Here is a 17,175-nt window from a genome sequence, read left to right as displayed (position 1 = left end):
ATCCTGTGTTGAGTTGAAATTACTCATGTGATTGAAACACTTCCACACCATCCACAAAGGCACTGATAGCATTTGGCAAGAAGGATAGGAACTACTCAAGACAGACTGACTAGAAGAAGACAAGATATGTGTGTACAGTGAAAAGCAAGGTATCCATAACACAAGAAAATATCTGATGAAACCAAAAGAAATAAAATAAACAAGGGCTAAGAATAATGTTTCCTATTTTGTAGAATTCATGCCCATAATGATAATAAAGGAATGAAAAAAAATAATATTAAAGTAAAAAGAATCAGACACAAAGGCTTATATGTGTCATCAGACAAAATGGAAAACACCAACCAAATATACATTCGCTTCTCAATAAAAGACAAAGGTTTTTAAGCTCCAAGGCTCCAAGAAGAAACTTTTCCAATGGAGGAATTTCTTGCAGTGTTGCCGATAACAACGGTTCTTATATAACTGTATGGATGCCTGGAATTAAATACAGCTTGGAAAGGGACTATGCTCTAGGGAACCTTAGTGCAGCCCACTGTGCCAATTCTTACATTATTCTTATGTAAAAACTTCTAGTTTCCATACTTTACATTACCTAGATTATACCTGCATACCTAGATTATACCTCCAATATGTTTAATGATGCTTTGTTAATATTTATATCATGATGTCACATGCAGTTTATGAGAGATGAAACACACCCACACAAACATGACATTGAATGTTTTAATGAGAAAAAAGGGTTTAAAAAAAACCCAAAGTCAAACATTGAGAGAAACAAATTTGTTCCAACTACTTCACTTCCCCTTCAAATTAATCCCCGCCATTGCTGGTGGAGGACAGATCTTTTTCAGTTGAGCTTTTAGAACATCTGTGGGAACAAGTGGAAAAACACTATGAATCAGACGCATGTGGTTACAACAGGAAGGGAAGTTCAGAATTACAACATTTGGTGCATTCTGTAAGTGGCAGTTAAAAAGAAATCTGTAAATGAAACCATACTTTAATACAATGTTTTCTCATACCTCCAAAGCAAAATAAAACTTGTCAGTTTAGCCGAAAACAACTAGAATACATTTGAATGCCCTAAAAACAACTCCTGAGGACTGAAGACAGTGCAATGCCAGGAGTACAAAGAGTGTTCAGCTTTAACAATCTGAGAGAGGAAAATGGTGGAGCGACAAATATGAAATTCCTGAGAAAACAGAGAAAGAGGGAGACAGAATTTGCTATTCTGCATCTGATTGGAAGCCCCAGCTGGGAACCTTATATAGACAGGGAGAGCCTTTTGCTTTTACGATATGGCTAAAAGAATAACAAATCTGACATCTTTTTTTTCAACTGAGTAGTAAGATATGTCTAAATTACCTTTAGAGGAGGAAATACTTTGTTTTCACATTGTTTTAAGCTTAGATGAGTACTCTAATCTTACTCTTCCTCTACATTGCAAACACATTACTGATCACCTCATTATTGCTGAATTAGCCAACTATTGTAGGGTGGAAGAAAAATAGCCTGAGCTATACTGTGGCCTGCTGAAGAGCAGGCTTTTAGACTGAAACCCACAATAAACCACATTTCTATTCAATTCATAAGGTTACTTAATCAATCAAGTCCAACCCTCAAAACACAGAATCCAATTTCTTTTCACATAGGTGTTCATGGTAGTCTGATAAGTGGCATATAATGCCATAGTACTGCAATCTATTGCTGAATAGATAGGATGTCCCTTAAAATTAATGTAATTGGAATAGCAGCAGCAAGTTTTGAAAACATAAACATCAGAATGAACTTGGACTCTGGGAATAAATTCACAAAGGTAATCATTGGGTTTAGTGGGTTATTAGAAAAGAAGATCAAATATTTTTCACAGCTAGTTTTCATTCTGAGCATACGGAATCAACAAAACAAAACAAGCTGAGTGTGCTGTCAGCTGTAGTGTGACAACACTGAAGTCAATGGGATTCTGCCAGAGAATATTTTTTTCTGATTTATTGAGGACAATTAATACAAATTCATCATCAAATCCTTCAGAATTCTCAAAGCTGACATTAATTAATTCACTTATCCGTATACCACCGATCACTGTCTTTCAGTAGCAGTTTTGGAAACATTCATTTCATTGGAAAGAAGAAAGGAAGAAAAAAACATGAAAATAACACTTACTAATATCTGGGATAAATTAAGCAGAGTGCATAATGCATCTGGACGCAGAATGCATAGCATGACTCTGAGGCTAGTGTAGACATTCACTTTCAAACGTGTGGCAGTTTAAAGATATCAGTAGCTCTTAGCTATTGTCCAGTGTCTTCTGTAGGAGCTTGCTCACTTGCTTCATTGCAAAGGTGGGTGGGGGAATATATTTTAGGTGGCTGCTGGGAAGGTCTCAAGCGACACCTCTATATTTTAGCCCAGAGACAGATTGTAAATGTTTAAGGGCTTCAGTGCTCTGGCAGAGCTGTGGCAAGGGGATGCTCCCGCAGAAGGCAGTGCAAGCAAACAGGGAGGATTATAAGATTATGAACCACTGTAAGGGATGACAGGGCATTGCAGCCATTTTCAGCTTATGACCTTATGTTCTGTGAGCTCGTTGCTACCACTGCAGCAGTGAGAAAGGGTCAAAATGACACTGCATTGCTCTCTAGCTGCATGAACCTTGGTCTGTGGGATGGGGACAACATTAAGCAGAATCAGAAAGTGGAGAGTGCTTCACAGCTCACATTGCTTTCCCAGTTTTAATAAATAACCATTCAGATGTGAAAAGATGTTGAAGGCAACATAGAATTTTTATTTCCTACTAGATTAACACTGGTGTAAATTTCAGTAGAGCAATTTTCACTGACATAAGGATCCGTATGGTTTCTTTCAAAAATTCCAATTAATACAAAGCTCCTAGGAAACTGTATGGACTTAATGTTGTTAAGAAGTTTCTGTCAGACCCTGGTTCACAAGATGGGGCTTCTCTGATATATTATAATTGAAAGGACAACTATCTACTTATATTTAGAGGAAAATATAAATGTGGAGAAAGTATATTCTAACCATTGTACCTACATTTAGATAAACAAACTGGTAAGGACTATTTTAAAGCATTGCATATGTAATCAAAAAGAATAATTAATGAAACGAAAACATGGCACCACGAATCAGTGAAATTTAACTAAGCTCAGAGTGTGGAAAAGCAGAGCATACTTTCTTCATTGCTGTAAGATACCCACTGTGAAGTAAAAAAAAATTTCTTTAAAATGTGCATGATAAATAAGAGAATTTTCTTACATCAGCACTGAACTGCATTCTCTGTGACTTCAGCCACAGCAGGGCAGTGCCCTTCAGTGGGGGTGTTAGTTGCAATGGAGCAATCTTGGCAGTGAATTGCACGTTGTCACACAGTACCTGGTTCTTATTCTGAGATATCCCACAATAAATATGAGCTTAGATGGGATTCGTTGTTGCCTTAGCTCAGATGTCTGAAGGTTAAATGAGTTGCTTCCCCCTCCTTATTTTTATCACATAGTGAGGATGTTTTCATATGCTTCTCAATAGAGAAGCAGGTGCTCTGGCAGCCTCTCCAGCTTTCTGCTATGGTAAATCACCCTCATGCCCTCTTCCTTAGCTGCTTCTGTAGCCTGATTTATATACCCATAGGGAAACTGCTATCTAAGAGAGGCATAGAAAGCACCCCAGAAGAGCTGTAGAAGCAAACAGGCTTTCTGTAGCTAGGAGTTTCTAAGCATCTCCCTCACTGGAAACAAGTTTTTCTTCTAATTTTCCATTTTCACCAAAATCAACAGTTTTTCCCCCTTATGCCTTGAACAAATGTTGAAATTCTAACAATGGTACACTATAGCATTTGAAAGTGATTTCCTTAAAGAGGGATACCAGGAAATGCCATTCAAGTAGAAGCAGGGCTTTGTGTCACTTCGCTATCCATCCTCACAGGGATTCTTTGCTGAGAAACATGGGGAAAACATAATGAGAAAATTAAGAAAATACAGAGACTATGATAAGCTCAGAAGATATATCACTGCTTTTTGCTTTCTCTCTGCAGTGTCCTCTTTGTTAATTCCCATTTCTTATTCTGTCTCATCACATGCTATAAGACTATATGTATGCCATTCAAGATAATCCCCATTTATATTATACTTGTCTAGGACACATAGTATAATGGCAACCTGATATTGGCTTGGGGCCACTAGATGGTACTGCAATATAATTAATAAATATTAAAAAGTAATCTCATAAGTACATATTTCTTTTTCTGCAAAGTCTTGGCTGTAATGTTTGAAAGACTTGCAGAAATTTCCATGGCACTGCCTTTAGGTATCTACTATAACCTCCATATGACTATGTTATATGCAGTTGTAAGGCATATATTAATAATGTGCTTACCAATCTTAACAGAATAGCTGAGGTACTTAATATATGCATACATACATATGATATTTATATAATATGTACACATACATGTAAATTATCATATATAATTATCATCTGAGCAGTCACTACACTTACTCATTTTTCAAGTATTCCTACATTAGTGCAGTAACTACTATATACATGGGAAGGTGAAAGTGTGCATAAATAAATCATAATGTATGTGCGTGTTTATTCATGAAGTCTAACATAAAACATACACCAGAATTTTAAAAGATAAACTTTGTACAATACACAAAATCTATTTCATATTCTTCCATACTTTGAATGATTTTCTACTACTATTTCCTTCACCATCAAGGACATGAAAAAATCTAGTTTTGTCTAAATGTTTTCTACATATGCTATGTCTAGAGTAATAAACAGTTCAAATTTTGTAATCAGCTATCTTCTAGCTGGTAAAGATCTCGAGGTTAAAAAATTGCTGCAAAGCTAAATTATCTGAAACCATCAGCATGCTTAATAGTATCTACCCATGAAACTACCCTCAGAATAACCTAACACTGCTGGTTGCCAGCGCTATTTTCAATTTTCATCTGCTAGATATATGATCAAGCATGTCAGATCTGTCCTGAGTAATAGAAGTGAAAAAATAAAGTCATTTACTTAAAACATTCTGATAGCTGTTCATCCAAAAACCCTGGTCAGATTTAACGCTCAAAGGCATTTACCTACAAAGTTAACCAGATGCTTTGAGTTGAAAACTAATTTAATTTCTCTGTTATCTTAACAGGACATCTGTTAAAACAACATCCAAGGAAGGTAATATGTTCAAAATTAAACATCCTGCAGGTTGTTTTATTAGAGTATGTGCAACGTTGACATTTAACTGTTAACAACCACTGCCTTACAAAAAAAATTAGTAAATGTGAAATCAAAGCAGTATAACGATTATACTAATGGACATGAACTGATGGAGAATGAATTTGTGCCTGGTGCAAGTTCAACCTTGTTGCCAAGTTCATTGCTTTGTTACAACTGAGTTAGACTGAAGATGAATGGCCCATTTCTTTTGTTTCCTTCTTTCATCAGCTTCTTCCAGGTTCCAAATTGTCCTTTTAAAAATCAGAGTAATTAGCTGCTTAAAGTATGCAGCAGCCATAGCCACCATGTCTTTTAGCATCATGAGTAACAAGCTCTGCAAATCATATCCTGAAGTAATTTGCATTATTGCAGTTAATTTGCATATGGATATAAACTGCGCTTTGCAACTAATAAGTATCAGTCCAAGCAGTGGCATGTGAAAGAATGAAAGTCAGGTGTGTAAGTGGATGAGTGCTAGCCAGTGTTGGGGTATTTAAGTAGGAAAATACTAGCAGATGCCTATTTCCGACGGGTCCTTATAATTTTTCTGAGGAAGACGGTGGGAAGAAACATGGCCCCACGTTTCTTCCCACCTTCCCATTTATCCCCATCAGCAATGCAGGGCTGACATCATTTCTCTGTTAGCAGGAACCCTTATGACTTGTTGCCACCTTGTTCTCTTCCCTTTACTATCATCCAATGGAAAAGGAAAAGAGTAGAGGTGGACTCCACTACAGACACTAATAGTCAGTCATATACAGCTAGTCCTGCTAGCATCTCAGGTCTCCAATAGAAAGATGGGCTTATCAGTTATGGAAACTTGTTAATGCATGAAATATCAGCTATGGATTGATTTCTAAACTGCTTAGTTCCTCTTTAAGGTCCTTTCTATCAGATGGTATGCCACAGTGCATGTTGGTTCCTGGCTGGAGGCAGGAGAAGGGATTAGCAGTAACCTGAAGTCCCTTCTAGCCTTACTTTACTATGAACTATGACCATGACTATGAAATCACTAATTTTAATCCCAATGTAAATCAGCAGTTAGGGGATACCACTTTAATCTTTTTGATTTACATTTGTATTTATTATTCTGCTTTCATGACCTAGAAAACAGTCAAACTTGCAGTTTAGTTACCGAGTGGGCAATACCTGTAGGTAATAAAACAGCAGCAAACTCTCCCTCTAACCCTCTTTTTCTTCAGTAGTGCCTCCTGCTGAATCCTTCCCCTGAGCTGTCTCCCAGCAAAGCCATTTCCTTCTTTTCTCTATTAGTTACCTCAGAGCCTTTACCAAGATTTGCTTAATCTTCCGTATTTATACCTACCTGTACTGGAGAGGGGAAAGAGTTACACATTTTCAGCATTTTATATTAGTGAGTTATATGCAATATGTTCAGTATTTCCCTAAATACAGTATTAGGCAACTTGAACATTGTTGCAGTTTGAAATTTCTTTGAACACTTTTTGAATGTGCTATTACTTCTTCCAGATAACCACAGCAACTTTCATCTCTCTACATTTTACTTAAGCTAATACTTTAACATGTGTATGAAGATCCTTCATTTATCTTCCATAATAAAACATGCAAAATTGTGAAAAGTGAACTGATTATTTATTACATGATCATTACCTTTTTTTCTTTTGATATGCACCACACTGTGTGTGGTTGGAAATAGGAACTCAAGTAAAGTAAGGCCAAAAAAAATTGACATTTTTAATTTCGGTGAAAAACCAAAGTGGGGCTTATAGAAAAGGTGGAACATAACTGTTCTCAGAGGCACCCAGTGAAAGGACAAGGAGCAATGTCACAGACTGCAGCAAAGGAAATTTCAACTGTGTATCAGGAGAAAATTTTTCACAATGAGAACAGTTAAGAACTGGAAAACATTGCCTAGAGAGATTGTGAAATTTCCATCCCTGGAGATTTTCAAAACCCGCCTGAATGGAAGTCTGAGCAACCTGATCTAACTTTGAAATTGGCCCTGCTCTGAGCAGGAGGTTAGGCTGGGTGACCTAAAGAGGTGCCTACCAACCTGAATTAGCCTGTGATTCTGTGGGTCTAAGTTATCTTGTATTTCTCAGGTATTTGGGGTGGGGCTGAGAAGGAGTAAATTAATTAAGAAACATTTGACTTTCCTTAAAACTTCAAGCAGGAAACATTTTGATTACATATTTTTATGTAGTTTACATTTTAATAGCTAGAATATGTTCAATTTTTAATATCATATGCAATAATTTCACTTTTAAACTCACTGTTGTCTTTCCTATTCTTTCATGCTCCTCCTGTTGGAACGCAGGGCGATAAAGCAAAAGAAGCAAACTGAGCTGAATGCATACAGCAACAATTTGTTTAGCGGAAGAGTACCATAGCTTGCAACGTGAAGCAGAAGAGAATGAAAATGGGGAAGGCCAAGATACAGAGAAAGGGGTGTGGAGTCTGGAGGAACGACTGCAATTGGCTATGCAAAGAAAGCGCTGTGGAGTGTGAATATGGAGAAGGAGCGGAAACAAGGAAAGGCTGAAAGGGAGGGACCGATGGTGTGCGTTGTCTGCATGGTGCTCACACTCTCAAACCGGATTAGGACTCAAAGAGACTATAGGCCCATGGTAAGGTTATTACCTTGTCAGAATTATTATTACCTAATCAGAATTTTACCCAAACAACTAGGGTTCTGCACCAGCATCTGCTGTAGAGTCCTCACTTCATGCTAGATAAATCATTGCAACCAGATTTCAAAACTGATTACAAATTGTTTCTCATATTCTTGATGTTCAGCTCAGAGCCAGGAAGTCAGGTCTGTAGAATGACTACTAAAATCAAGAGGAACTGCATTTTGACATGGTGGTGAGCTACATACACACTATCACTGCCATGCTTACGGTGCCTAAGTGCCATGGTACTGCACATAAGCTTTCATAATATTATCATATCTGTTTTCAGAGCAGAGTTGGAGTACAGGGTTTACTCGTATGAAATATGGAAATAAATCACATACTGACCAATAAGGAGAAAATAAAATATGTAATGGCTGCTCACAGTAAGAACCATGCAATACCTTTTTTCTGCCCCTTTATCAAGCTTTTCCCAACTTCTACAACACATGGAGCGGGGTCCTACATGAAAGCCTCATTCACTTTCCAACCCTAATTCATCTTTAAAATAGGCCATGCTGTACAGAGACTAAAGCAATGACTTGGAAAAAAAATACAGTTATGACTACATAATTAAAGACTGTATAAAAATGAATGTACAGAGAGAACTAAATTATGCTTATACAAGCAACCTTAATTCTGGCATTTCTTGCTTCTGGAGTGTTTGACTTTCAAACACCTACCTTTTGTGTCAAAAGACATATAAGTACAATCTTACGATTTAATACATTAAATGTAACCTTCGTATGTTATTTGGTTAAAATAAAGAAGTCAGAAATATAAATAGAAACTAACTCAATCACAACAGTTAATTTTTTTTTTTTAAGTGTGCTCTTGCTCACATTCACATAATGCTGTGGGGACTCCAGCAAAACTATACCAGAGCTCAACCAGGCGGCAGTGAGAGGAGAGCTCTGGTATCTGGTTGGGTAGATAGGGTCACATACAAGGAGAGCCAAAAGCGCTGGGATGAGGCTGGGAGTGTGCATGACAGCAGCTGCTTTGGACCCCGAGCCCTAGCTGGTCCTCATCCTCCAGTACCATGAGTCCGGCCTTCACCTTGGCTCCAGGTAACTGACAGCAGCATCTGACAGACCACACTTGGGATAGGACCAGTGCAACCTCTGCCAGGCACCAGTAAATTTTTTTGCAGCAAATGTCTACACATTTTAAAACTAAAAATAGCAGTGTGGTAGTTCTTATTCTGCTACTTTTCAGCTTGGGGGTTCTACAGACATCACTAGTGGAAGTTTTTAAATGCCTTGAAACAGGGGCGCTGTTTCTTCATTATATGAGCATTTGCAGCACTTTTTTGCTGAGGGTCTTCATTCAGAGGTCACAGCTGAATCTCACAGAAGCAAATGGGAGCTTTGCCTGAAGAAGAAAGTCAAAAGAGCTAGACAGGCTGTTAACCTTTTGTTGATTTTGCTCCAGGATAGCTGAAGCTAGTCCTTTGTCTTCTATTCATAAATATTTCTTGGTTTTTTTAAAGAAATAATTGAAATATTACAATTTCTTACAGTTGCCTTCTATTATTTTTTCCTTTTTTTGTTTGACTAGTGCACTTCAAATGTGCCTCATTCAAGAGAAGAGGTCATGTTTTCAGCACGCTACATGTTTGCTCAGCCGCTGGCCAAAATAAATATTACTACTCAGAGATCCTGAAAGCTAAAAGTCCTGCTTACATTGAGTATGGCAATTACCTGCAAGCAAAACAACAAGGAGACTAATTAAATACTGCTGAAGAGTAAAACTGATAAGCAACAGTGAGAAGTGAGTTTTCTAGGCATTCGTTCAGAGATCCACATAACAATCACAGTGAAGAGCAATGGTATGCGCATCCTCTCTGTTACTGAACTTCTGAGCCATAAATATTCTGACTTGCTGTGAAAGAGTGTCAGCAAAGGCATTAACCATGCCTCAAGGACAGAAAATACTTAGAGTATGATGCCATTTTCCACAACATATATAAGAGTCTATAATGTCATATAATGTAAACAAATTTGCATTGCTATTCACTAATAATCCTTCAGACTCCTCAGTCTCTTCAGACATGATTATCTCATAGTTCTAAAAATGTCTGAGTGTTTACAGGGCCATTTCACTGTAATAAGGAAAAGCTGTAAAAATGTCATGACCTCTGCCCCCAAAACTAATTTAAAAAAGGATGAAGCTAGCATGCCTTTTGTAGTAAGATATATCAACAATCTAAATATGTCATCTCCACTACATTAGCAAGTCATGCTGGAAAAATAGATGTACATACACATAAAATAAAAGCTGTTCTCAAAACTTTCAAAAGAAAAGCCTTTCTTTTATTTTATTTGGTAGAAAGCTATAAATTATATATATAAAAATAAACTATACCCAGCTGGACTATTATTAGGCTGTAATTTTAACCTATCAATTCCTAAAGCCATGCAGCGCAGTATCCTCTCTCATGGTTTACAACCTCAGAGGCATCCCTCTGGTACTTGCCTAAAGGTTATTTTTTATTCTCTATTTAGAACTGATTCAGACTTAGAGCTTAGAGCTTTTTTCAACATTCTACGTGCTGTTCCAAACACACAAAAAAATACACTGTAGTATCATTACAAATGTGAAGTTGTGCTTATTCCCAGATGAAAATATAAATTATAAAGAAGATTCGGTGCAGGATGTGTGAATGTGAACGACAGATATAAAGCTACAAATGATCCATTTGGTAACATACCAACTTCTGTAAAATAGTTGGAGCCTCTGAAAGACCTAGAATATAAGGATAAATTCTATCTATGCAAACAATTGGGTACTTTTCCATTATACATATATTTCTAGACTCTAGTTCTTGCAGAAAATTTGAGCATCTGAGGAATTTTTGATGTACCACACTCAGAGAGGAGAGGGATGTTCTATGTGATTCGATTAAACCTTTTGTAGCTGATGAGTCAAACTGTGTATTAAATCCACTTTCTAGGTACTTTTCTTTTCCTCCCTCTCTTTACTAATGCTGTTGGTCCAATAACTAACTGAAGTGGAAGGAATGTACTCTACTGGATATTTCAGGGTGGATTATATCACTAGAACAAATAAATAATACCACTAAAGACCAAATAAACCTCTCAACCACATCAAAATACAAGCCTGTACTACAGGGTTCATTGGAAACACTCTTTATCACACGGCCCTAGAATCAGAAAAAAACAGTTCCAGATGCTGACATTGTTGTCTGGCCTGTCTTTGTTCCAAGGAGCACTTAACAGTGTTCTTATACTGATTTTTATACCCACTAAAATACAGTGCTCAAACAGCTGCTTATCTTTTTCCCTTTGCTTCCCACCCCTTTCATCTTCCTCAGACACATCTCACAAGAAGCACCCCAACTTTTGCTAGTTAAGGAATGCAGGTGGCTGAAATGAGCAGGTGGAAAGAGGGTGGACTAGGCTGAATACCACCACACAACAGGTGTTGGACTTGTTATATAGATTAATTCACTTAGCAATAAGGAAAGCATTTTAACTCCATAAATTATATTATATGCAAGCTTCTGAATTTACTGTGTTTTTGCCAGACTCTTAATTAGACTGGGCCTGTCTGAAGTTACAAAACCCAGAAAGTGTAACTTTGTTTTACCTGCAGAAAATTCTTTTAACACCCTCAGGAAATGAAATTATGATCCTTTTGAAGTCTGCATCTTTTGAAGAAACAGAAGACATGGGGATGAAAGATCCCAGTCTCTAGTATTTTTTTGCACTTTAGGGGTGATTTGAGAGAAAGTACTGGTAAGGAAGTATCTTTGACTCATTTATTCTTTCTATAACTGTGTTTAACTTTCTGCATCTTAACTTATCAGTAACTCACAAAAGATCACAGAATTACATCTGTAATTTACAGTTGGGCTAAAATCCCTTTAATCAGGAAAGGCAATGCAATTAAATATCTGAATCAAGAAGAGAACGTGATCTTTTTCAAAAGTGGGATTCCCCATGATGGTTATGTCACACCACTGTGAGCATAACTCAGCATGGACCACAACATTCAGACCAAGCTGAAACTCCTAACTTTAATGAAACAATTTGTTACCACTGCTATTCTTTTATCCCACAGTTTGCCAGCCCTCTTGGAGCACCTTAGAAAGCAGGACTATTGGTTTGAGGTAGAAGATCCATTTATACCAGATTATGAGAGCTTACTACCAACTACCACTTATGTGTTATCACTTACAATGTCAATAAAACCTTATAAATATGTCATTCTTGAGAAAAAATATTTTTTCTATAGATTTTTACTATGTATAAGTCTTGAATCATAACATTCCTACCAGAACTACAGAGTTAAAAAAACAGTTATAACCAAATGGCAATCAATTCTGGCATTTCAGTTTACATTTTAATTTAATGAAAGACACCTTGTTTTACAATTATTATGCTGTGGTATAAGGAAGGAATCCTGCTAAGTAACAGCAAGCTAAATGGTGAAAAAGAAAGATATGTTTACCCTTGAGATGATAATCTTCTGTATTTATGATATCACTAATTAGTTTTTCTCATAAAAATGAAATTTGCTTTGCGGAATTACTGAGGGGGAAAAATATGTAATTTTCCCTTAAAGGGTATATATCATTATTGTTGTGGGAATCAGAATTTATACATCTGTAATTGTCTAGGATAAAGGGTTCCAACATACCCAGAATATTCAAAATTTCCATTGTACTATTCTCATTCTGACGACATCAAGAGGATGAGTAAAACAGGAGTCTTTCTTTGCCTTTGAACTAGGACATGTTAACACAGCACTGATGGCTTAAATGTATCAGATGGTAAATTACCTTTGAAAGGTCCCCAGCCTCCAAATAGAAGCAGATAACAAACACGTTCCATGTAACCCAGAGGACTAGCCAGACAGCGTACTGTAGGAGAGGAAGAGAGAAACAATACATTATTAATTTTGCAATCAGCTGAGTTGAACTTAATTCATTAGACCATTAGTTTAATCCAAGACAAAAACAAACTATAAATATGGTACATATGAGTTACATGTAAAAGAAAATCAAAAATAAATTCTTCCCTTTCACAAACACAATCTAGTGTGACTTGATAAGTGTTCAGTCACACCAGAAAATCTACATCTGAGAAAACAGATGACAGACCTGAAATTCAAATTTGAAATTAATCTAGATCTCTTATTACTGCTTTATGGGAAATACTGCAATATCAAGAGAGACATGTAATATCAGTTATATGTGAGAAGTGCAGAGCTGTTTATTCAAATGGTTATTCAAATATAACTTACTAAATAACAAACTTATTGGAGAAGGTACTGGACTCTACAACACTTAGGATTTAGTCTCAAGAAAATACTTTTTGTTCATTATTTTGCAGTTTTTCTAGAAAATATGAATGTTTTTCCCTAGGTCATGATGGCTGCCTCTAAAATAGATTAGTGACATTCCAGACCATCATCCAAAATTATTCAACACCCTGAGGGCTAGACTGTATTTTAAATTGTCATTTTCTTTGACTTTTTTTTTTTTTAATTACAGTGCATAACAGAATTATCCATGCTTAAGCAATATATGTTCACTGGTGGTTGTTTAATATCTTATTTGCATATCTGATGCAAGTAATGCAGTACATTTGTTTTCTCTCCTTCTGTCCACATATATGCCTATAACTACTCCTTTGTATTCATAAGACCTTCAGTCCCAGGTATGGAAACTGTTTTGCTGTTGTAATGCTGGAGGATCCTCTACAATAAAATCTGACCTTCTGTTGCTAGTCTTGCATAATGTTTATGCTTGAAAACTTCCCTTGACAAATTATTCCATCATCTAATAAACCTTAGGATCTACAACTGTTTTCTAATGACTGCTGTTGCTATTCTCTAGTTGTTCATGATTCAATTCTGTATGTTTTCTAATTTCATTCCATAGACCGATGGCACTGTGTATGCATGAAATACAGCAAAAAAAGACAACACACTATTCCCTACCTATTTTAGCTGAAGGGTATTTACTCCTTTTATATTACCAACTCCCTTTGTCTCCAGTATTTACAGATGACTTCTTGTTTTGTTGCCTTTTCTCCAAGTTGCAATGACTAAATTTTTTTAAACTACCTTTCCAAATCATGTTTAACTTATTAAAATACATTTGTGGATTTCTCTGTATTATATCACCTTCCTAATAAAGGTGACAGAATCATAGAATGGTTGAGTTTGGAAGGGACCTCTGAGGATCACCTTGTCCAAACTCCCTGCTCAAGCAGGGTCACCTAGAGCAGGATGCCCAGGACCCTGTCCAGAAAGCTTTTGAATGTCTCCAAGGATGGAGACGCCACAACCTCTCTGGCAAACCTGTTCAGATTGTTTCAGTTTCAGGGTGTTTCAGTTTGTGCCTGTTTCCTCTCACCCTATCACTGGACACCACTGAGAAGAGTATGGCCCCATCCTCTTTACACCCTCCCTTCACATACTTATACACATTGATAAGATCCCCCTTCAGCCTTCTCTTCTCCAGGCTGAACAGGCCCAGCTCTCTCAGCCTTTCCTCATATGACAGGTGCTCCAGTCCCTTCATCACCTTAGTGGTCCTTTGCTGGACCACTCCAGTAGATCCATGTCCCTCTTGTACTGGGGAGCCCAGCACTGGACACAGCACTCCAGATGTGGCCTCACCAGGGCTGAGCAGAGGGGAAGGATCCCTTCCCCTCAACCTACAGGCAATGCTCTTCGTAATGCAGCCCAGGATACCTTTGGCCTTCTTGGTCACAAGGGCACGCTGCTGGCTCATGTTCAAGTTGTTGTCCACCAGGACTCCCAGGTCCTTCTCTGCAGAGCTGCTCTCCAGCAGGTCAGCTCCCAGCCTGTACTGGTGTGGGGGGTTATTCCTCCCTAGGTGCAGGACCCTGCACTTGCCTTTGTTGAACTTCATGAGGTTCCTCTCTGCCCATCTCTCCAGCCTGTCCAGGTCCCTCTGAATGGCAGCACAGCCCTCTGGTGCATCAGCCACTCCTGCCAGTTTTGTATCATCAGCAAGCTTGCTGAGGGTGCACCCTGTGCCTTCATCTGGGTCATTGATGAATAAGTTGAACAAGACTGGACCCAGTACTGACCCCTGGGGGACACTGCTAGCTGCAGGCCTCCAGCTAGACTGCACCACTGAGCACAATCCTCTGAGCTCTGCCACTTAGCCAGTTCTCAATCCACTTCATTATCTGCTCATCTACCATGCACTTCCTCAGCTTGCCTTAGACAATACTTTAGACTGTGCACTATTTATCCCTAACAAAATATGACAAACCATTTTCCCTGTTGTGAGATACTGTGCATATGATCCAGTATAATAATCACTTTCTATGTTTTTGTTTTCTGTGAATTGAGTTTACTACTATGTGCAAATCTGTAGCAATTCACTAGCTGTGAATTAACTCTACTGCTTCATTTTCTTCACACTGCAATTTTCTGTCTCACCCTCCTAGACTTTTAGGTGTTAATATCTCTTTTTTTACATGCTCAGTATCTTGCATTTATCACATTCTGTTGACTTTTGCTTACTCCTCTAAATTCAGTTATAACCTATGTGGTACTCTTCTTGTATTTCTCTTAGAAGTGCTGTTTTGCGTCAGTTTAAGTCTATCATTCAATATGCCATTTTCTACTTAATCTTCTAGATACTGTGAAAATATAATTCTATCCTTTCTAAGGAGATCTGAAGTCAGAGTATATCCAACATGGGTAAAATTTAGGCCTGTTTCTTTTTCTTATTTTTTCCAATTCGTCAAGTCATTGGCATCCAGCCTGGCTGCTATATATCCAATATATTGTTACGTACCCAATATATAGATTTTAAAGAATCATGATGAATATTGCTTTTATCTGCTAGAAACTAACTCAGTTTTAAAGGTTAAAATTGCTTTAGCCAGAAGCAATTTTAGGCAGAGTAAAGCATACAGATTACATATACTTTATAGAGCCTTACTTGCTGGACCATAGATCCAGTCCACAGATCACAGATTTATTTAGGTTGGAAGGGACCTCTGGAGGTCACTCGGTCCAATTCTCTGCTCAAAGCAGGACCAACATAGATCAGGTTGCACAGGAAATTGTCCAGTTGAGTTCTGAATATCTCCAGGGATACAGATTTCATAGCCGCTCTAATGCATATTTACTCTTTAAGGGTAGGACACAAATTAGCCTTTGAAACACAGGAACTTAGTTAAGATTCACAGTGTTAACTCACTTATATTGTTTTTAAAAATCCAGCCCTGAGCCATTAAGTATACTGAACATTTCAGTTTCCTGTAGCTTGCTATTCATAGTACATCTGACTTTGCATGCAACATGGAGTATCAGAAATGTGAAAACAAAAGAGAGAAACATTAATTCAGAGTCAATAAGCTTAATTTGGTGTTTTCTAACTTCTCAATATTTGAACTTCGCTTTTTTAGTATTTTAATATTTTAATGTTATTTACCAGGACACAAACACATTGATGGAGTAAATACAAGTGTTTCTTTTGATACAAAAAGATAACTGAACTGTCTTTCTTAAGGTGAAAATTCTAAACACTACATTTAGATCAGAGTCCCAAAGAAATGAGATTAAACAATAATGATTCATCTGTGCTGTCTGTTTCCTTGGCATAACTTCTGAGCTCGTAAACAATTTTAACTAAACGGGACAAAAGGTCAGAAGTTTAAAAGATATTTTTTATCAAAAGTTTCAGGAAAATAGGTGTAAAAATGAGGAGAGAAACTCTACTAATATCCTCATAGAGAGAAAAGCTTATAAGGTAATCTTTTATCAATCAACACAAGGGGGGAAAAACATGGGAAAGAGCCACTGGAAACTAGACTTCATTAGATCTGCTGTTCATGGTGAAACTTGCCACATTGCATGTGAGCAACAGCTGATTAAAAGCTCCCTGTGCACAGCACATCCAGCAGAACACTCCAAGGCACTTTGGAGCTGCTTGTCCCAGCAGCAAGTCTTATGTTCACAGGAAGAAGTGAAACTTCTCTTTTCAGCTGTCTAGCCTATCACTGAAAAATGACAAAATTATCTGACTTTTAGAAATATTCTTTTAACAAGCATCTGCTGTTATTGGACCACAGAAAAGGTTTTAAAACTATGTTTTAAAGATGCTTCTTTTGAAATTTTATATTAAGTGTTGCTGCCTGAATTCTGTGGATAAACACTGTGTATAATTATCTTGAAAAATAAGGATGCTTCTGCTTCCCACTGCTTCTTATTTCAGATGCTTCAGATCTAGCATATCTCTTATCTATGGATCACATGCAGTCATAAATGC

The 17,175-nt window shown here is 37.3% G+C and overlaps 1 protein-coding gene across 2 annotated transcripts in view; it reads right to left on the bottom strand.

Moving 5' to 3' along the window:
- Positions 1-17,175, bottom strand: part of NKAIN2 (sodium/potassium transporting ATPase interacting 2) — a 544,824-nt gene that overhangs the window by 242,971 nt on the left and 284,678 nt on the right. For both annotated transcript variants that reach the window (XR_010388354.1, XM_064508937.1), the window contains exon 3: positions 12,694-12,774. Coding sequence is in view for 1 of the 2 variants with exons in the window: in XM_064508937.1 (XP_064365007.1) it covers positions 12,694-12,774 (81 nt within the window). In the remaining variant the exon portion in view is untranslated. The remainder of the gene's footprint in view (positions 1-12,693; positions 12,775-17,175) is intronic.

The sequence above is a fragment of the Dromaius novaehollandiae genome, chromosome 3 (genome assembly GCF_036370855.1).
Source record: "Dromaius novaehollandiae isolate bDroNov1 chromosome 3, bDroNov1.hap1, whole genome shotgun sequence".
Classification (NCBI taxonomy): domain Eukaryota; kingdom Metazoa; phylum Chordata; class Aves; order Casuariiformes; family Dromaiidae; genus Dromaius; species Dromaius novaehollandiae.
Note: the sequence above shows the minus strand (reverse complement) of the source record. Positions and strands in the feature narration are given on the sequence as shown.